Below are 22,046 nucleotides of genomic sequence, written 5' to 3' on the forward strand. Positions count from 1 at the left end.
AGACTCGGGAGTGGTTGGTTGTTTTATTTTTTTAAGACTAGCACGTGGGGGGGGGGGGGGAGTCACAATAGAGATCGCTGTTAAGGAAAAATCTTTCACGTGGGGGCTAAGCGGGTGAGGGATCAGGGAAGTTAATGGATAAACAGAAAGGGTCCAATACTCTCAGGATCCCTCAAACTCAACGCCCAACTTGAGGGGAAGGTGGTAAGTCAACCCCACCCCCACAACCTGGTCCCCCTTCCTTCACCATCCTGAACCCAATTCCTAGGCCAGTGCCTTCTGCCGGAGCACCGGGTTCTCGACTCCAGCCCCCGAACTCAAGCGCAGGGAAAGGGGAGGCATTTAGGCCTCGCCTCCCAGCGGCCTTCCTTCCCCGGCCGGGGCGGGAGGGGACCCAGGAAGCCGCGCCCGGTTTTCAGTGGGGGGGCGGGGGTGTATGGAGAGCCTAGGCCGCGCCTCCCACCCCGGCGGTCCTAGGCCTCGGCCCGCCCGAGGCGGGGCCCGGGGTCGCGGCGGCGGGCTGGGCGCCGGCTCACCTACCTGGGTTGCCAGTCATTCCAGCTCCGCGGGTACTTGGTGCCGCCGCCGCCGCTGCTCAGCCGAGACCCCGGGGCTCTGCGGCTCATTACCTTCCCCGACACGACATGGCCAAGCGCCGCCGCCCGAAGAAGCGCGAGTCGCCGCCCGAACCGGCCGCCGCCGACACTCCGCTCCGGCCCGGGGCTGAGGAGGAAGCCGAGCAGCAGCAGGAGGAGGAGGCGGCGGAGGGCGGGGGAGGCGGACGGCCGTTCCGGGTTCCGCCTGAGCCCGCAGCGCAGGACGAGGAGGCGGGAGTGCCGCGGCGCGAGGGAGGCGGAGGAAGGGGAGGCGACTTCTCTTCCAGGGCCGTCCGCGGCCCGCGACGCCCGGGCCCAGGAGGAGGAGGAGGAGGACAGCGAGGAGGAGGCGGTGGCGACGGCGCCCCACGCTCACACAGCCACTGCTTCCCCGCCTCCCGGCTCCGCCCGCCGCGCCGCCGCTGCCGCACGGCATGCTGGGAGAGAGGGGCGGTGCCGGCGCCCGCCGGGCCAGGGCAGAGGGGCGGGGTCAGGTCAGATGGGCGGGGCCGGCGGGGCGAGCCGACTGTCCTCCGGCTCCCTGCGCTAGTCGCCGCTCTCCGCGGACCGCGCCGAAGTCCAGCCCCGCCGCGGGGGATCACGGGAGAGGGGATCTCCGCCACCACCCCCACACGCACACCCTCCCACTTACGCCCGGGAAAGCACCTGACCCCCTGAGGGCCGGGCAGTCAGGTGTAACCCGGCCACCAGTCAAGAACCTGCTGTGCCCTTGAGGGGGTGGGGGGAGCTAGGGGGCGCGCGTGCATACACACACACACACACACGTGCCATGAGGGTTCACGTGTGTCCACGTTCCTCACCTTCTACGGTAAAAAGTGGAAATTTTTTAAAAACGGGTTGATCTCCATCTACCCTGCCTCTACCTGAAATGTGCCCATAAAGTCCTGACACCCTGACCGTTTCTTCTCATTGCAAAAAAAAAAAAAAAAAGTAGGAAAAGCTAATTACTGAGGAGCACCAACCCCGATCCCGTGAAACGTGAAATATGCTCTATCTTCTCACGGTAACACTTGCCCACTTTCCCCGCCAAAAAGAGACTGGAGAGTGGGGGCGGGGGGCACAGCCTTAGCACTCTCTCCCCCATCGCGACAGTCCTCCTAAAGTCTTCAGTAAATCATTTGATACGTAATGCGAATGCCATGTACAACAAAATTTCAGCAAGGTGCACATCAGACAGATAACAGGAGTTACATTTGGGGAGGTTATTCAAATGGATCTTACCCCTCTCTGCACAGAGGATCTTAACCTATTTTATGTTGCAAGAGGAAAGTCTATATATTGCTTGTGTGATTAAAAGTGGTTACCAAACAAAGTTGAGATTATGAGATGTTACTCATCCTCTTTCCGCTCCTTCCTTATGCCCACCAACCCCTCATAAAGGTATGATCCTGCCAGTTGTAGAGGATGGAAAGTTAGATTTTCAAATATACTTTCTCACCCCCCCCCGCCCCCGCCCCCGCCCCCCCCCCCCCCCCCCCCGCTCCACCCATCCAGGAAAAAAGAAACTCCTCTGAACTGGGGCTGTTTGACTCAACCTAGAAATTCCCACTAGGTCAGACCTAAGTATGGTCACCCACATGCGTAAAAAAAAGGTTGTTTTTTTGTTTTGTTTTTGTTTTTTAAATAAAATACCTGTGTGAAAAGAAATACATCTGGAAATTTGCCCTGGGTTCCCCCATACTTGCTTGAGGAAGGATCCCACTGTTGTAAAGGGGGCCCTACTCAACCCCTGTCCTCAAGGAATTCTGGAAGTAGGGGTCAGAGAGATAATCTATTCAGTATTATTAGAAATAGCTAAAATCGCTATGTTTGCTCAATCTTCCCTCTCTCCACCATCCTGCAAGCCTGTCTCACAATCTGACTAACAAAGCCCCCTCACCCAAAGCCTTTTCTTAATTCTAAATTTTGAGGATTCCTTGTACCTGTTTTTCTCAGATTGTTTTCTTTTTGTGCTCCAGGTGAGTTCCCGCTCTCCTCCTCTCTGGGACTCTCAGACCCCTGAGCCAATGGCTGATGTAGCCAATCAATCATGTTGATTTCCTTCAACAGTTGATTGCAACAGTGGTGCAGTGACCAAATTATGTCAGTTGTTCAAATTCCAAAATGATTTCCAAAAGACTAATCAGTAACTTAGAACCCTGAGAAAATTTTCAGGAGTCCGCTAACCTTTTCAAATTACAGGACACCAGCAGAGTAATTCAAGGAAGGGCTCTGGGATCAAATTCCAACGCTGTGTAAAAGCTCGGGCTGGGGTGGGGTGGGAGGGGGGCGGGGGCGCAAGGCTGAGTGCCCCAGGTTCTCATCTGTAAAATATAGATGATAATATTAGCACTGACCTCTTCAGGATGTTGAGAGGGTTAATAGTGATCTTGCATGTAAAGTGCTTTTCACAGTGCCTGCCACTTGGTAAGCAATCACAGCTAAAAATCAGATCCTCCACTTCACTGAAGCACATGGCTATTTGGATTATGCATGACCAGTGAAGAATGAGAAAAAAAAAAAAAAGGTAGCTGGCAGGGGTTGTGCCCAATTGCTCAAACAATTGCTTTTTATTTATCATTTTTTCCCCTACTGTTTACATAGAAATGATTAACCCTCAAAAACAGTGTTCATACAGAGGAGGTGTAAGGACGCAGAAGGTGAGTGAGTGTCATTTAGCAGCAACTTCCTGGAAAGCAATTTAAGAGTGTGTATCCAAAGACTTAAAATGAATTCCCTTTGCTCCTAGGAGATTCCTCTCCTAGGATTGTATCCTAAGAAGATATGCGACACTGCTTAGTTATTTTCTTCTAATAAAGATCAGATCATGTGACAATCCTGGTTAAAACACATCAATGGCTTCCCATTCTCTAGATAAAATCTAGACAGACTCATCATTACTAACAGCCTGTAAAAACTGGCTTCTCCTGCGTTGCAAACATCCCAGGGCTGCTCATACCCGTGAACAGGATCCTAATAATGGTTCTAAATTTCTTCTTCATAGTAAAATCCTCTCACCTAGGCTGTACCCCAGTTTAAAAAAATCAGAATCTCTAAATGTAGATTCAGGCATTAAAATTTTTTAGACTTCCCCAGAGGATTCTAATATGCACACAAGACTGAAAAACACCATTTTTGAGCACCTAAGAACTGAAAACGCTATTTGGGACTCCACCCTCCACCCATACCTCCCAATATATGTTGGTTATAAAAATTCTAAACCACTGGGAAAGAAAGACTTAAAAGCTCAGTTTTCCCATGATGACTACTTGGATACTTAAAATACATATACATCAAATATGATCAATGTTCAAAACTTTCCAAAATTTTTTCTCACTTCTTTTGGTAGTTCGGCTTCTCTGGTTCCATTAGCGCTTTTTAATTCCACTCCAAACACAGAGACAATTTCTGTTCCTGAAACACACTGAGCCTCTCCAGTCCCAGAGTTGGTCTTTTTGTTTTTGCTTTTGTTTTTATTTTTTGTACTTGATGTTGCCTCTGCCTGGAATGCCTTTCGAACTGAACTTCGCTCCCATTAGGGTTGGGACTAAGGTAAAGAGTGGAGTGCCTCTGGTGCTGAATTTAAGGAGGTACTCACTCTTGAGACTGTCCAAATGCAACCCTGCACTTGGCACAGGCCTGCAAGTAACTGCCTCCTTAAATCAAGGCAGCTAGGCACCTCATTTGTCTCACCTTAGTTCTGTTTCCCTTGGTCCATCTCAGTTCTTTGGAGAAGGTTTTCTCTGACTTCCCTCCTCAAAAAAGCAGGCCAGTACCCTATCCAGGTGTGCTCTATCACACACCCCATTTCTTTCCTTGGTAACACCCATCACCATCTGCAAGTATTGGGTTTCTTTGCATATTTATTATCTGTCTCACCCTTAGGGTACAAACTGTGTGAGATTCAAGCTCACACCTGTCTCACCTCTACCTCCTCCATCCCCAGCCAAGAGCACAGCACTTGACTTAGAGTAAATAAACACTCTTCAGTCTCACAGTCATGTCTGACTCTTTGCATGTCTTCAGTCATGCAACCCATGGACTGCAGCACGCCAGACTTCCCTGTCCATCACCAATTCCTGGAGCTTCCTCAAACTTATAGCCATAGAGTTAGTGATGCCATCCAACCATCTCATCCTGTGTCATCCACTTCTCCTCCTACTTAAAGGCTGACCTTTCCCGGCATCAGGGTCTTTTCTCATGAGTCAGTTCTCCACATCAGGTGGCCAAAGTATTGGCGTTTCAGCTTCAGCATCAGTCCTTCCAATGAATACTCAGGGTTGATTTACTTTAAGATTGACTGGTTTGATCTCCTTGCAGTCCAAGGAACTCTCAAGAGTCTTCTCCAACACCACAGTTCAGAAGAATCAATTCTTCAATGCTCAGCTTTCTTTATGGTCCAATTCTCATGTCCATACATGACTACTGGAAAAAACATAGCTTTGACTAGATGGACCTTTGTGGGCAAAGTAACATCTCTGCTTTTTAATATGCTGTCTAGATTTGTTATAGTTTTTCTTCCAAGGAGCAAGTGTCTTTTAATTTCATGGCTGCAATCATGGTCTGCAGTGATTTTGGAGCCCAAAAAAACAAAGTCTCTCACTGTTTCCATTGTTTCCCCATCTATTTGCCATGATGCTTTGGGACTGATGCTATGATCTTAATTTTTTGAATGTTGAGTTTTAAGCCAACTTTTTCACTCTCCTCTTTACTTTCATCAAGAGGCTCTTTAGTTTCTCTTCGCTTTCTGCCATAAGGGTGGTGTCATTTCCATATCTGAAGTTATTGATATTTCTCCTGGCAGTCTTGATTCCAGCTTGTGCTTCATCCAGCCCGGCATTTCCCATGATGTACTCAGCATAGACATTAAATAAACAGGGTGACAACATACAGCCCTGATGTACTCCTTATCCAATTTGGAACCAGTCCGTTGTTCCATGTCCGGTTCTAACTGTTGCTTCTTGAGCTGCATACAGATCTCTTTAAGAATTTCCCACAGTTTCTTGTGATCCACACAGTCAAAGGCTTTGGCATAGTCAATAAAGCAGAAGTAGATGTTTTTCTGAAATTCTCTTGCTTTTTCGATGATCCAACGGATGATGGCAATTTGATCTCTGATTCCTTTGCCTTTTCTAAATCCAGCTTGAACATCTGGAAGTTCTCAGTTAATATACTATTGAAGCCTAGCTTGAAGAGTTTTGAGCATTACTTTGCTAGTATGTGAGATGAGTGCAGTTGTGCAGTAGTTTGAACATTCTTTGGCATTACCTTTCTTTGGGATTGAAATGAAAACTGACCTTTTCCAGTCCTGTGGCCACTGGTGAGTTTCCCAAATTTGCTGGCATATTGAGTGCAGCACTTTAACAGTATCATATTTTAGGATTTGAATAGCTCAACTGAAATTCCATCACTTTCACTAGTTTTGTTTGTAGTGATGCTTCCTAAGGCCCACTTGACTTCACATTCCAGGATGTCTGTGTGAGTGGTGTGATTGTGGTTCATTATTTAATTATGGGTAGCATACATGCTTTTTTTTTTCTCACTATGAGGCCAGTGGAGAAATACAAATTCTTGCCAACTTTTCAAATGGAAGATTTATTAAATATATTTCATTATGCAGATTTTAAAAAATCAAGACATGTGACATAGTATTTGTGCTTTTTCTTTAGTAATATCAGGTTAATTTTTTCCCCCAACATTTTTATTTGGATATTTAATCTTAAAATTCAGTTATAAGTTGCAGTTCTCCTTTTCAGTCCTGAGATAACTTCCTCTTGATATATGGGGAAAAGACTCATTTTGCCTCCTCTTTTCTTCTCTCAGTCTCTCATTTAGTATCAATCAGATTCTCAGAGACCTTCATAGATTAGCAAACATATTGACTAAGGGGTATTTAAATAGTTTTTGTTTGGTGGCTGGTGACCATGTTGATACTTTATCAGGAAGTTAAAATAACCAAGTAGATCAGTGTCAGTGAGGAGAGATCCCCCAAATTACCATCTATCATGCTGACTGGTAATGGCTTGTATATTTGTTGCTAATTTGTGTACAGTAACTTTTGTACATGAATGAAAGTACACGTGCAGCCAGCCAGTCTTTAGTATATATCATTTTTTAATCCTTTTTTTTTAAGTTTAAGTAAGAATGATAATTCTTACCCATATCTGTCAGAGGGCAGACAGAATGAAAACCACAGTCACAGAAAACTAACCAAACTGATCACATGGACCACAGCCTTGTCTAAGTCAATGAAACTATGAGTCATGCCATGTAGGGCCACCCAGGATGGACCGGTCATGGTGGAGAGTTCTGACAAAATGTGATCCAGCAAAGAAGGGAATGACAAACCCCTTCAGCATTCTTGCCTTGAGAACCCCATAAACAGTATGAAGAGGCAAAAAAATAGGACTCTGAAAGGTGAACTCCCCAGGTCGGTAGGTGCCCAATATGCTACTGGAGAAGAATGGAGAAATAGCTACTGAAAGAATGAAGAAGTGGAGCCAAAGCAAAAATAATGCTCAGTTGTGGATATGACTGTAAACAGAAGTAAAGATATGGACCAAAATTGATTTTAAAAAGTATTGGTCTCAGTTTTACTTATAAAAAGCAAAAAAAAAAAAAAAAATTGAGGTATTATCTCAGTGTTCAACAACAGAAGATAGCCCATTCGTACTTGTAATTTTCTGCAGTTTATTAGAAGTTATAATTATGAAACATTTTAATGGAATTGGGAAAATATTATATTTACATGTTTTAAAAAGAACATGAATTAGAGAAATGGAAATCAAAACTACAATGAGGTATCATCTCATACCCGTCAGAATGGCTATTATCAAAAAGCCAACAGACATGGGCTTCCCTGATGGTCCAGTGATTAAGCATCTATGCTTCTACTGCAACTAAATCAATCGATGGTAGGGAAACTGTGGTCCCACATGTCCCATGGCACAGCCAAAAAAAAGTCTATAAACAATATGTGCTGGAAAGGTGTGGAGAAAAGGGAAACCACCTACACTTGCTTGCCCACCTGTGAATTGGTATAACCATTATGGAGAAGAGTATGGAGTTTCTTTAAAAAACTAAAACTAGTGATCCAGCCATCCTAGTGCTGGGCATGTATCTGGAGAAAACCATAATTCAAAAAGACACACACACCCCAGTGTTCACTGCTGCACTGTTTACAATAAGACATGAAGGTGACCCAATGTCAATCAGCAGAGGAGTGGATGAAGAAAATGTGGTACGTGTATACAGTAGAATATTACTCAGCCATTAGAAAGAATTAACCAATGCCATTTGCAGCAGCATGAATGGACCTAGAGGTTTTCATACTGAGTGCAGCAAGTCAGACCAGAGACAGACACGTGATATGCTACCACTTATACGTGGAATCTAAAAAAAAGAGGGATACAAATGAACTTATCTACAAAACAGAAACGAATTCACAGACTTGGAGAACAAATTTATGGTTACCAAAGGAGGAAGGATAAATTAGGAATTTGGGGTTGACATGTACACACTGCTATATTTAAAATTGATAACCGACAGGGACCTACTATATAGCACAGGGAACTCTCCTCAAAACTATGTAACAACCTAAATGGGAAAAGAATTTGAAAAATAATAGATATATGTGTAAATAAAATAAATAAAGTGGCAGAACCAAAAAGAAGAGGAAGAACGAGAAGTGGTACAAAAATATGTTGTAATGCTTCAGTTCAGTTCAGTTCAGTTGCTCAGTCATGTCCGGCTCTTTGCCACCCCATGAATCGCAGCGCGCCAGGCCTCCCTGTCCATCACCAACCCCCGGAGTTCACTCAGACTCACGTGCATCGAGTCCGTGATGCCATCCAGCTATCTCATCCTCTACCGCCCCCTTCTCCTCCTGCCCCCAATCCTTCCCAGCATCAGAGACTTTTCCAATGAGTCAAGTCTTCACATGAGGTGGCCAAAGTACTGGAGCTTCAGCTTTAGCATCATTCCTTCCAAAGAACACCCAGGGCTGATCTCCTTCAGAATGGACTGGTTGGATCTCCTTGCAATCCAATACTACTCAGTCATAAAAACAAATGAAATAATGCCATCTGAAGAAACATGAATGGATGTAGAGATTATCACGATAAGTGAAGTAAGCCAGACAGAGAAAGAAAATATCATATGATATTGTTTATATGTGGACTCTTTTTAAAAGTAATACAAATGAACTTATTTACAAAACAGAAACAGACTTGTAGACTTTGAAGACAAACTTATGATCGCCAGAAGTTAAAGGTGAGGAGGAAGAATAAACTAGGAGTTTGGGATTAACATATCTACACTACTGTATATAAAATGGGCTTCCCTGGTAGCTCAGCTGGTACAGAATCCACCTGCAATGCAGGAGATCCGGTTTGATTCCGGGTTGGGACAATCCCCTGGAGAAGGGATAGGCTACCCACTCCAGTATTCTTGGGCTTCCCTAGTGTCTCAGACAGTGAAGAATCCACTTGCAATGCAGGAGACCTGGATTCGATCCCTGGATTGGGAAGATCCCTTGGAGAAGGGCATGGCAACCCACTCCAGTATTCTTGCCTGGAGAACCCAATGGACAGAGGACCTTGGTGGGCTACAGTCCATGGTGTCACAAAGAGTTGGACATGACTGAGCAACTAAGCACAGCACATATGTAAAATAGATAATCAACAAGGACCTACTGTGTAGCACAGAGAACTCTATTCAATATTCTGTAATAATCCATATGAGAAAATAATCTGGAAAAAACATTGAATATATGTATAGCTGAACCACTTTACTGTACACCTGAAACTAACACAACATTGTAAATCAACTATACTCTAATGTAAAATAAAGATCAAATTAAAAATAAAAAGTAAATTTAAAAGAGCATGAGATACAAATGTGAACATGTGCTATGACCTCAAGTCTGTTTAAAAACGGAGGTGACAGTTTTATAGAAAAAAAAAACAGAAGAAAATGTATTAAATTTACTTAATATTTATGTCCTGGGATAAGTGGAATCATAGGTGATTTCCCCCTGCTAAGTGCTAGTTTCTCATTAAAATACAGAAGTAGCATTTGAAAGCACAATTTTAAAAAACTAAAGCATTTGATAAATACGTGTTAAGTGAATGAACAAAGAAAGAATACTCTACTGTGGCGGTGACCCACATAGACTAATTAAATACATTTTGGCCAAAGCATAGAGTCTTAGCTCTAATAATGGTGACAAACTCTAGCTTATATTTATTGAGCATTTATTAATGTCTAATTTACTAATTTACTTCACAGAATTCTCCAAAACCATGCTCTGCAGTAATTATCTCTGATGCCAAGAGTGACTGAGCAGCCTGCCCAAAATCACCCAGCTGGTAACACGCGGGGGACTGTCGCAAGAGGGACAGAAGGGACATTTGGTCCCGACTTCACATTCGTCAAGCCCTCAAATTTAGACCTTTGACGCTATTGCCTAGTGAGGTTATACGCAGAGCCCCAGAAACACAGTGATGAGAAAGAAGCCTTAATTTTTAAAAATTGTGTCCCTTTACCAGCCACAGACCTGGAGGTAACCCTTTATAATTGGGTTACATTATTCACTGGCAAATAGGTAAATTCTATTGCATTGTAGTTTCTTCCCCTAGTATTAAAAACAGTCATTTGTAAAAACAAAGCTCTTAAAATGTACCACAAATTTTGTGCCCTGTTTGCTATTTCTTGTTTTTTTTTTTAATACAACCAGAAACTCCAAAGCTGCAAGTTGACCCGAACCTTTAATTTCTGAAATATAAGGTATAAGAATTTGAACAGAGGCACTAGGATTTTCCTAGACAGAGCCTCAAGATTTCCTAGACAGATACTAAAATTTATATCCTGCGTAAACAAAAGATAAAGCACTCTCTTTTGTTTCCTATAATCCCCAGACCTGGTGCAGGATTGACTCTGATTTGTCTCCAAAAATCGAGGGACCTCATACTCAAATAGAAGACAGGAGTACAACAGTGATTTTTAAAACACAGCCTTAAAAGCAAATCCACATCATAAAGACATTAAAGCAGATTTTTAAAAAAAGAAAAGCAGCAACCCTCTTATTCCTGCTTCTAGCTAGGAAAGCTTTGTCACAGGTCAGGCTCCCTCAGTAAGGTCTATTTTTGTAGCCAGTTTTCGAGTTGGTGCTGAAGGAATTTGGCTGGAAAACCTCTTGACACATTTGAAATCTCCACTCAAGCTGCCTCAGCTTGAGGCAAAGCCAAGCTTCTATGAATCAGGGCACAAGACGAGCTGCCCAGTGACTCGCGCACACGCCAAACAATAAAACAGGAGGACAGTGATGCCCATCTAAAGCTGTTCATGACTTGTAAAGTGCGGAAAACATGAGGGTGAGGTTCCCGCATGCTTGGCTCTGAGGTGTCCAGGAATTTATGTGATGATTCTGAAGGAGCCAGCTCCTTTGCTTATTAAAACTTAAACAATAACAGGCACATATGTGGGTTTCCCAGTTCGCTCAGCGGTAAAGAATCCGCCTGCAATACAGGAGTTGCAGGAGAGGCAGGTTCCATCCTTGGGCCAGAAAGATCCCCTGGAGGAGGGCATGGCAACCCACTCTGGTATTCTTGCCTGGAGAATCTCATAGACAGAGGAATTTCAATCCCTGAGTTGGGAAGATTCCCCTGGAGGAAGAGATGGAAACTTCTCCAGTATCCTTGCCTGGGAAATTCCATGGACAGAAGAGCCTGGTAGGCTACAGTCCATAGGGTCACAAAAAGTTAGACATAACTAAAGCCAGTTAGCATGCACACACGCACACAGGCACAAATGTAAATAAAATGCAGATATGCAAATAAAATATCCCCAGCAAGTCATTTCCATCAATTTTTTGGACAGTTATCTTTTTTTTGTTTTTTGACTCTGTTGGGTCTTTGTAGCCGTGCGGGCTTTCCTCTAGCTACAGTGCACAGGCTTCGATTGCGGTGGCTTTTCCTATTGCAGCACACAGGCTCTAGAGTGAGTGGGCTTCAGTAGTTGCAGTGTGTGGGCTCAGTAGTTGCAGTTTCTGGGCTCTAGAACACACTGGGCTCAATAGATGTAGTGCACGGGCTTAGCTACTCTGTGACATGTGAGATTTTCCCAGCCCAAGGATGGAATCTGTTATCTCCTGCACTGGCAGGTGAATTCTTTACCACTGAGCCACCAGGGAAGCCCTGGACAGTTACCTTTTAACATTTTAAATATATCCTGTGCATATTTCCTTCCTGTACCTCATTCCTCATTATGTGCATGCTCAATCATGTCTGACTCTTTGCGACCACGTGAACTATATATAGTCTGCTGGTCTACTTTGTCCATGCTATTTTCCAGGCAAGAATAGTGGAGAGGCTTGTCATTTCCTCCTCCAGGGGATCTTCCTAACCCAGGGATCAAACCTGAGTTTCCTGCAACTCCTGCATTGCAGGTGGATTCTTTACCACTGCACCACCTGGGAAGCCCCTCCTGTATCTAATATATGCCTTTTGGAAGAACTAGATTGCAAGGGAACAAAACTTTTTACTTCTAATGCTAATTGACAAGTAATGTCTGGCTAGAGATAGTTTATCCTCCTTTCTCTCGGGCCTTAAGTGGGAGCTCCTACCAACATAGACTTTGGTTTTCCCTCATTTTTAAATCCATGGCTTCGCCTGTCATTTCCTGATCTCTTACCTCCAGCCTTCCAAACATTTTGGCTAAGGTCAGGGCCCACCAGGATTGGGTTGAAGAGAAAGGATATTAACGTGTGGTGGAAGTTGGAAGAGGAAGTATACAGATGGAAGCTAACTCAGAACAAGGAAGGGTGGCACCTTTAGTATTTGTTATCACTGCCTGGATGTCATCCAAGTCTGATGATGATGGTGGTGATGAAAATGATACAACTGGTAATAACAATAGCTGACATTTATTGATCTCTCACTTTTCTCCAAGCCATTGCTAAGGCTGTACAATAACTAATTCATTGTCCATGGAATCCTCAAGATGAGGTTGGTTGCTCTTCTTATTTCCATTTTACAGATGATGAAGCAGAGGCTTTCAGTGGACATGACTTGCCCAAAGTAACACAGGTAGTATATAGTAGAGCTGAAGCTTAAATTCACATGCGGTTGCCTGTCCCCATGCTCCCCCTATAATTTACTTTAGCCAACAATCAACTTAATGTATCAATTTGTATGAGTACCCATCTTTCAAAGAGCAAACAGATATTGCACATTTAATTCACTATAGCTAAAGAGTTGAGCCTACCAAGTAAGGGAGGGATAAATAATTCCCTGCAGAGCTTCTTGCTGAAATAGAACTCTTTGACCTCTTTAGCGGACTGCTATATGTGTCATAACTGAAACTGAAACGATCCCTTCATCCCATGCCAAGGAGCAAATGAAGGCTTATTCTGGAAGGTCTTTTGTGTTACAATGATTTGAAGGTCACTCAACTTGGCCTGGGTGTTTGGACCATACCCCAGGCATACCACCTCTCAGGGTACCCTCCTGCTGGGGCCCGGAAGAAGCTTCTCAGCAAAAGGATGATTTGAGGTGGTTTTTGGATGCAGGGGAAGCAGATGGCCGAATATGACATCAACTCTCGTAAGGGAAACTGAAACATGAAAATAATAGGATTGTAGGAAAATAATAGCCTAATCTTAAATTATCATCTAGTGTTTTGGAAGTGTTTATTCCTAGCAAATATCAGGGATGGAAGAGAGTTAATAAAAGACCAAGTCTGGCCCTGAGCTCCCCAGTTGAAACTCAGAAACCACCTTTTCCCCTATTTTGATAAAATAATAATGATTACATACAGAGAATTTTAATCATATTTATTTCAAACTGCCACCATTCCTCAAACACTGGGAGATAAATATTATCAAATCCTGATTTTTACTAGAAGGAAACTGTACTCAGAAAGCTTAGTGAGTAACTTGCCTTCTGCCACTCAGCTGGTAAATAGCAGAACCTGGTTTTGAATCCTGGGCTATCTGATGTCAAAGATACCCTGTACCTGAAAACCACTTGAGGGGTGTATAATGGGGGAATGTTTTTCTGACCATTCCATAAAGTACCAAAATAATGTGCCTCAAAGGACACTATCAACAGAGTGAAAGGGAGAAAATATTTGCAAATCATGTATCTGAAATGGAGTTAAAATGCAGAATATATACAGATCTCCCACAGCTCAACAACAACACAAACAAGTCAATTAAAAAATGGGCAAAGGGGGCTTCCCTGGTGGCTCAGTGGTAAAGAATCTGCCTGCCAATGCAGGAGACATGGGTTTGATTCCTGGTCCAAGAAGATCCCACATGCCGCGGTGCAACTAAGCCCATGTGCCACAACTATTGAGCCTGTGCTCTAGAGAGCCCGAGAACCACAGCTACTGAAGCCTAAGTACCCTAAAGCCCATGCTCTGCAACAGGAGAAGCCACCACAATGAGGAGCCCATGCACCGCAACCAGAGCAGCCCCTGCTCGCCGCAACTAGAGAAAAGTGCGTGCAGCAATGAAGACCCAGCACGGCCAAACATAGATGAGTAAATACGTATTTTTTTAATGGGCGAAGGACTTGAATAGACATTTCTCCAAAGGATATGTACAAATGGCCAATAAACACATGAACAGTTGCTCAACATCACTAATCGCTGGGAAAGTTCAAAACAAAACCACAACAAGATACCACTTTATACCCTTTAAGACAGTCATTATAAATGGACAAGCAGAAACCAGCAAGTGTTGGTGAGGATGTGGAGAAAATAGAAGCTTTAGTGTGTTGCTGGTGGGCATGTAAAATAGTGCAATCACTGTGAAAAACAGCATGGAAATTCCTTAGAAAATTAAAAAGTAAAATTACCATATGATTCATCCATGCTACTTCTGGGTACATGCCCCAGAGAATTGAAAGCAGGGACTCAAACAGGTTTTTCCAAACCCATGCTCAGAGCAGCATTACTCACATAGCCAAAGAGAGAAGCAATCCAAGTTTCCACTGATGGATGAATGGATAAATAAAATGTGGTATATCCATACAATGGAGTATTATTCACCCTTAAAAAGAAAGTCTGACATATGTTACAATATAGGTGCTTGCAGACATTATACTAGGTGAAATAAACTAACAAAAAAATAAATGCTGTATGATCCTACTTATATGAGGAACTTAGACTAATCAAATTCGTATGGACAGAAAGTAGAATGGTGGTTGCCAGGGCCTGGGAGGAGGGGAGAATAGAGAGTTACTCTCTAAAAGGTGTAAAGTTTCAGTTTGGGAGGATGACAAGTTTCTGGAGATTGATGGTGGTAATGGTAGAACAACTGTGTGAATGTAGTCCACACCACAGAACTCTACACATAAAGGGTGGATTTTATGTTATGTGTATTTTATCTCAAGCTAAAAATGGTAAAAAAAAAAAAATTGAAAAAGAACAAGACATAGAAACTATTACTGTTCTGTACTTGATGATTCTGTCTTCCTAACATTAACAGGAAGCAAAAGTAACACTCTCTCACTTTAAAAAAAATTAAATTATTCTTAAAGTAATTAATTAAAGAATTTTTTATGTGCCACTTATAGAAATAATTTTTACATTAAAAATATTGTTAGCACCAGTTGTATCCGAATAGAATTTCAGACATTTTGGAAGACAGAACACGTGAATAAGAGTGGTAGTTTGTACTGACATTGTCCAGTATGGTAGCCATTAGCCACTCGGGGCTATTGAGCACTTGAAAATGTGTCTGATTCCCCTTGATATATGATGTAAATAAAATATACACCAGTTCTCAAAAGCTTATTATCAAAAAGGGAGTGTAAACTATCTCATTAATAATTTTTACATTGATTATAAGATTGCAGTTTGGATATATTGAGTTAAATAAACTTTATTTTTAAATTAATTTCACTTATCTCTCTTTACCTCTTTTTTTGGTTTTATTTCAGTTTTCTGTTTGTTTGTTTGTTTTGGATGTGCTGTGCAGCTTGTGGGATCTTAGTTTCTTGCGTGTGTACATGCTCAGTTGCCTCTGACTCTTTGTGACTCCACGGACTGTAGCCCACCAGGTTCCTCTGTCCATGAGATTTTCCAGGCAAGAATACTGGAGTGGGTTGCCATTTCTTTCTCCAGGGAATCTTTCCAACCCAAAGGTAGAACCTGTATCTCTTGTGCACACAAATTCTTTATCGCCTGGGGAGCAGGGATCAAACCTGGGCCCTGAGCAATGAAATTGTGGAATCCTAGCGACTAGAATTCTCTCTCTACTTTTTAAATGTGGCTACTAGAAAATTTGAAATTATATATGAGGCTCAAATTATATTTCTATTGGACAGAACTGTGCTAGACAAGGATAAGAATGTATTTTTATTTAGCATTGTCTAAGGGATGCTGACACTATATCTGGGCACCTCTACAAGCTATCCCTGGGGCCTTGGCAGCTCACTTGCAGTCTCTGCTGAGAATTACCTCCCAGGGTCTCCTCACTGGACCTAACCTTTCTAATCTCCATGGTCCAAATCAACTCTTGCATGCAACTTGTCTTTACCTTAAGACCTGCCGCTGCTGCTGCTGCTGCTTCTAAGTCGCTTCAGTTGTGTCCAACTCTGTGCAACCCCATAGATGGCAGCCCACCAGGCTTCCCCGTCCCTGGGATTCTCCAGGCAAGAACACTGGAGTGGGTTGCCATTTCCTTCTCCAATGCATGGAACTGAAAAGTGAAAGTGAAGTCGCTCAGTTGTGTCCGACTGTTAGCAACCCATGGACTGCAGCCTATCAGGCTCTTCCAGCCATGGGATTCTCCAGGCAAGAGTACTAGAGTGGGGTGCCATTGCCTTCTCCGTTAAGACCTGAAGGAACTCTTTTTCTGACCCTCTAGATTTATCTTAACCACTCCTGTTGTCACTTAAGTGTATTAACTCTTAACTCCCCAACCAAGCCAATGTGGGTAGTTTGTGGTGAGGAAATTTTTGGTGAAGAAACACCCAACAAGCATCCTGTGCCTTCTCCTAGGATGTAGACATCCAAGTAGACATCACAACAGACATCGGCAATCAATCACAGCACTATAATCAAACATTAAGAATCAATCATAGCACATATTCTCTCCAAGCCCATTCAAGGGCTTCTTCTCATTTTTTAATACAGAACTCTAGGCAGCTACTACCCACCGATCAAAGCTGTCATGAGAGAAAACAATCTATTTGCTATCCCTATAATAGTCACCTAGTGAACTGAATTGTCAGAGTAAATTCAGCAAAGAAGCATATGTTTAAAACTTTTCTCTCTTTATATCATAAGCTATATAACAACAAACTGAGGCCAATAAGAAGATTTTATTAATAGTGTGTCCAAGCATGTTATTGTTGCCTGAAATCAGGTGTTTGGGTAATTCCTATATGTCTACTGAAGCCCGGGGAAGTTGTAAAGCACGTTCTCTATTTTCTTTGAGATAGTTTTTAGCAGGTTCCATCATTCCCTCTCCAAGTACATACAGAGCAAAAGGTATTGGCATTATATAACAAATCAGGTTCTCCAAAAGTGAGTTTCATGGAACACTAGTTCTATAATTCTGCAGGATGCTAATAAATATTCAATGAAGAATTAATTCCCTAGTCAAGTAGGTGAGACGCACTGGGTTCAGAAAATGTTAAAACGATTTATTATGATTTATCAAAGAACTCCCTCTAAAAAGGGAGTCTAGTACGCTCCCCAATTTTTTTGATGCAGAGTCCCATTTTCATATCTTGAGAACTATGTTCTAAGACACATATTTTTAGTAAATACCATCCCAAAGGTTAGTGCTGATGCTGTGTTTATGAAATGATAGGGGTGGGTAGGAGGGAGGAATACTGATGGTAGGAATCACTGTAGTCTCTTCTTTATTTTCAAATTTATTTCTTCAAACCCAAGCATTTGTTGCCATCATTTATCTGGTTACCAGGTGATAGATAAATCATTATGTATATTTAGCTTGGAGTATCAGTAAACCTGATTCAACCCCTTGAATTTGCTGATGAGAAAACTAAGACTCAGAGAGATTAGGTGCCAATAGCCAAGGTCACCAAGCACATCAGTTTAGTTCAGTTCAGTCGCTCAGTCGTGTCTGACTCTTTGCAACCCCATGAATAGCAGCACGCCAGGCCCCCCTGTCCATCACCAACTCCGGGAGTTCACTCAAACTCACGTCCATCGAGTCAGTGATGCCATCCAGCCATCTCATCCTCTGTCGTCCCCTTCTCCTCCTGCCCCCAATCCCTCCTAGCATCAGAGTCTTTTCCAATGAGTCAAGTCTTCGCATGAGGTGGCCAAAGTACTGGAGTTTCAGCTTTAGCATCATTCCTTCCAAAGAACACCCAGGGCTGATCTCCTTCAGAATGGACTGGTTGGATCTCCTTGCAGTCCAAGGGACTCTCAAGAGTATTCTCCAACACCACAGTTCAAAAGCATCAATTCTTTGGTGCTCAGCTTTCTTCATAGTCCAACTCTCACATCCGTACATGACCACTGGAAAAACCATAGCCTTGACTAAACGGACATTTGTTGGCAAAGTAATGTCTCTGCTTTTCAACATGCTATCTAGGTTGGTCATAACTTTTCTTCCAAGGAGTAAGCGTCTTTTAATTTCAAGCACATCAGTGTCTAACAAATTAGGAAGCTTTTTAAAAAAAAGGCAAAATATGAAGCAGCCCAGAACTATCACCTTCATAATCTCCTATACCTTAGACTACCCTCATCCTTCATTTGTTTACCTGCAACAGAAAATAACATTTTGGAGGAGGGTCATGAAGGTAGATATACTCCATTCCCCCAACAGAAATAGAGGAGAGATTTATTACAGCAAAGATCAGGAGAGCCTCTTGAGCTCTCTCAGCCTTTTGAGGAAACCCAGCAAAGTGAGCTTAGAGTTGTTAACGCTAATGATGATACCTATCAAAGAACTTCTCTGACTTGATTTCTAGAACCCTGGACTTAAGTTTACTGTTCTGAATGCATAGTGTCTTCAAAAGTGGGCCCTGTGACAAGTGAAGGTTAATGATTGAAGCTGGCCTCTCAATGGGGACCTTTACAGAATCTGACAACTCAGTAGACCTCTACTTGGGGCTTAATTTCAAGACTCTCACTAATAAGATCAAAGAGACCACATGACATGTGTCCCCCACACTCAATGGCTTCTACTCTCGCATAGCCCAACATCTTCGTCTCTGGCAAATGTCGTTGGCACTGACCCTGGCTTGGTCAGGTTTTCTCAATGTTAGCACTGTTAGCATTTGGGGCTAGATAATTATCTGTTGTGGGTGCTGTCCTGGGTACTGTAGGATGTTTAGCAACTTTCCAGGCTTCTACTCACTAGATACCAGTGGTATCCCCTAACTTGTAACAATCAGAAGTATGTCCAACAAAAGCCCCTTGGGGAGTAAAATTGCCCCTGGCTGAGAACCATGGTTAGATGAACTCAGTGAGGATGATGAGCACTTTCAACAGAGAGTCAGTTTCCACTAGATAATGAGCTTTTCAGGCAAGGACTCAGGAAACATATGTTAATAATTTTTATCTCTCTCCTTGGCACCTAGTAGGTATTCACTCACCAATTCACTGCACAAATATTTATTAAGCACCTATTATGTGCTAGGCATTCTTGCAGGAGATAAGGATACAGCACTGAACATCAAGTAATCCATGGCCTCAAAGAATTTATATTTCAGAGGAGGTAAGATAGATGATAAAAATACAAATTAAAGTATAAATAAATATATGAAGTAATTTTAGTCACTAAGAGCTTTGAAGAAAAAAAGCAGATAAACATGAAAGAGGGCTGCCTTAAACCAGAGTAGTCTATCAGTTGGAATTATATTGGTAACAGGATCCAAAATAACCGTGCCTTCAACAAAATAAAAGTTTATTTCTCTCTTAAGTAGAAGTTCAGAAGCAAGTAATCCAGAACTCTTACGACAGTTCTGCTCCATGAAGTCCTCAGTGATCCAGGCTCCATCTATTCTATTCTTCTGTGCTTGGCCTCCATTTCCAAGTTACCTCCTGGTCTGAGGTGGCTGCTCCAGCTCCAGCCATCAGATCATGTTCCAGTTAGGAGAATGAATAAATGGGAAGAAAAAGAAGCTAAATATATGTACCAATTATTTTTTTAAGGATGGTTCTTAGATATTGCCACATAATATTTCTGCTTATACTGCATTGGACAGAACTTGGTCATATAGCTAGAGCCAGTTTGTTTGTTTTTTTTTTTTTTAGCTATGTTGCCTGTGGGATCTTAGTTCCCCAACCAGGGATTGAACCTGTGCCCCCTGCTTTGGAAGAATAGAGTCTTAACCACTGGACCACCAAGAAAGTCCCCCATATTTTCCATAACTACACACAAACACAAGTATACAGAGATGAGTGTACAGCCACACCTCCCTTTTGAGATGAGGAAAAAGGCTAAATAAGTGGATTGGGTTAATAAAAAAAGACCTTATAGGTTAAAAAATTTGCAAGGCATGAAAGTTCTATTGCCTTTGGTCACAAAATCAGCCTATTTTAATCTGGACCTCTTTTACTTCAAGAAAATAGTAAATCCAGGTTAATATTTATTCCAGTTCTGAGTCATCCTTGGTTTCACTTTCTAAATCATTCAGTAGTGGGTCTGGTGAGATCTTGAGAAGAAACTGGAGGGTGGGGTGGAGAAGGAGAAAGAAACAGCTGGTTTATAGGGAGGCCTCTGGGGAGTAGCTGTTAGACAAGGTGGTAACTAATAACACGATGAACAGAATATGTCCAGAATACATCCAGATGGTAATTAAAATGTTTCTTCCTTCCTTACTCACTCTGTAGGGCCCCCTTGAGGTGCTCTTTGAATTTATTTGCTTTCCTCCCGTCACTATCCATTCCCTAGTTGAAATGGGTGGGGCCGGGGGGAGGGGAGTATCACCCGAGAATCAGAAAACAAGATCACCTCTGGACCCGGTTCAGTAAATCATTGATCTAGAAGTCAGAAAGTTTCAGACACACGCTTCAGATTGTGTGTTTTGTACCCCAGGCCAGTGCTTATCACATTTTAATGTGCTTGGGATCTTGTTAAAGCGCAGACTGATTCAGCAGGTCTAGACTGGGGCCTGAGACCCTGCATTTCTAACAAGCCTCCCCCTGTAGCCCCCCACCCTGTGATGGCTAGTCTGGAGACCTCACTCTTGAGCAGCGAGGTCCCAGATAGAGCAGTGGTTTTCAAACTCGCCTGCCTGTTTGAATTACCTGGAAGATCTTTAAGAACTCCTGATGCCTGAGCCTTATGGCCAGCTTCTGACTGAATTAGTGTGGGTGAAGCCTGGGCATGATTGGGATTTTCAAAGCTTCCATCCAAGAGGTACTAGTATGAAGCACATTTGGGGACTCACTGCCCTAGACTAGAGCCGTAGTTCTCACACTTTAGAGCGCATCAGGGTCATCTAGAGGGTTTGTTAAGTCATATGGATTGCTGGACCCCACCCTGCATGGTTTCAGTGGGTCTGGGTGGGGCGGGACAGAGAATCTGCTTTTCTAATGAAGTGCTTTTTAATTTTTTTAAAACTTTTTATTTTGTATTGGGGTATAGCAGATTAACAAACAATGTTATCATAGTTTCAGGTGAACAGAGAAGGAACTCAGTCATACATATACGTGTATCCATTCTCCCCAGAATTCCCCTCCGATACAGGCTGCCACGTAACATTGAACAGAGTTCCACGCGCTGCACGGTAGGTCCTTGTTGGTTACTCATTTTAAATACAGCAGTGTGTACATATCCATCCCAAACTCCCTAACTCTCCCTTCCCCCCAGCAACTATAAGCTTGTTTTCAAAGTCTGTGAGCCTGTTTGCAAGTTCGTTTGTATCATTTATTTTTAGATTCCACATATAAGGGATGTCATACAGCATTTCTCCTCCTTTCTCTGACCGACTTCATTCAGTATGGTGATCAGTAGGTCCATTCATGTTTCTGCAAACGGCCTTACTTCATTCTTTTTAATGTCTGAGTAATACTCTATCTAACGAAGTGCTTTTGATGCTGTTGGTCTGAAGATTTCACTTTGAGAGGCACCATCTGTGGGCTAGGGAAGAGGAGAAGGAACACAGAGTGATGTCACTAAGGGGAGGCATTAATCTTCACTTAAGCAAGCACCTAGGGAAGCATAAATTACCAGTGCTTGGAAGCTGCCTTGACTGTCCTCTCACCACCCTGAGAGGACTGACCACCGATTACAGCCAGCCTATGGCCCCTACTTTATGGCACAAGACTTGCCAGCTCTCCCACTCCATGCTGATGACCCCTTTTGCCACAGTTCAGACCAGTAGTCGCCCCTCTAGAATAGAGGGTGGTGGCCTCATCCTCAGAGAGGTGATGCTCTGGGGAGGATGAACGCTGCACTTGGACAAGCTGCAGATCACCCACCGAGTCTGGACGGAGGTAGAACATTCACCCTTG

At 43.0% G+C, this 22,046-nt stretch overlaps 1 protein-coding gene across 6 annotated transcripts in view; it reads right to left on the minus strand.

Annotated features, from left to right (window-relative positions):
- SMG1 (SMG1 nonsense mediated mRNA decay associated PI3K related kinase) overlaps nt 1-2,688 on the minus strand; it is a 101,246-nt gene extending 98,558 nt beyond the window's left edge. For 2 of the 6 annotated variants that reach the window (XM_069570211.1, XM_069570215.1), the window contains exon 1: nt 541-1,006. In XM_069570211.1, coding sequence (XP_069426312.1) covers nt 541-626 — 86 coding nt within the window. In that variant the 5' untranslated portion in view covers nt 627-1,006. Of the gene's footprint in view, nt 1-540; nt 1,040-2,539 lie in introns of those variants that run through there. The other 4 variants (XM_069570213.1, XM_069570214.1, XM_069570212.1 and 1 more) reach the window with 4 other exon arrangements.
- Between the last annotated feature and the right edge of the window lie 19,358 nt (nt 2,689-22,046).

Source organism: Ovis canadensis, chromosome 24 (genome assembly GCF_042477335.2).
Source record: "Ovis canadensis isolate MfBH-ARS-UI-01 breed Bighorn chromosome 24, ARS-UI_OviCan_v2, whole genome shotgun sequence".
Taxonomy (NCBI): domain Eukaryota; kingdom Metazoa; phylum Chordata; class Mammalia; order Artiodactyla; family Bovidae; genus Ovis; species Ovis canadensis.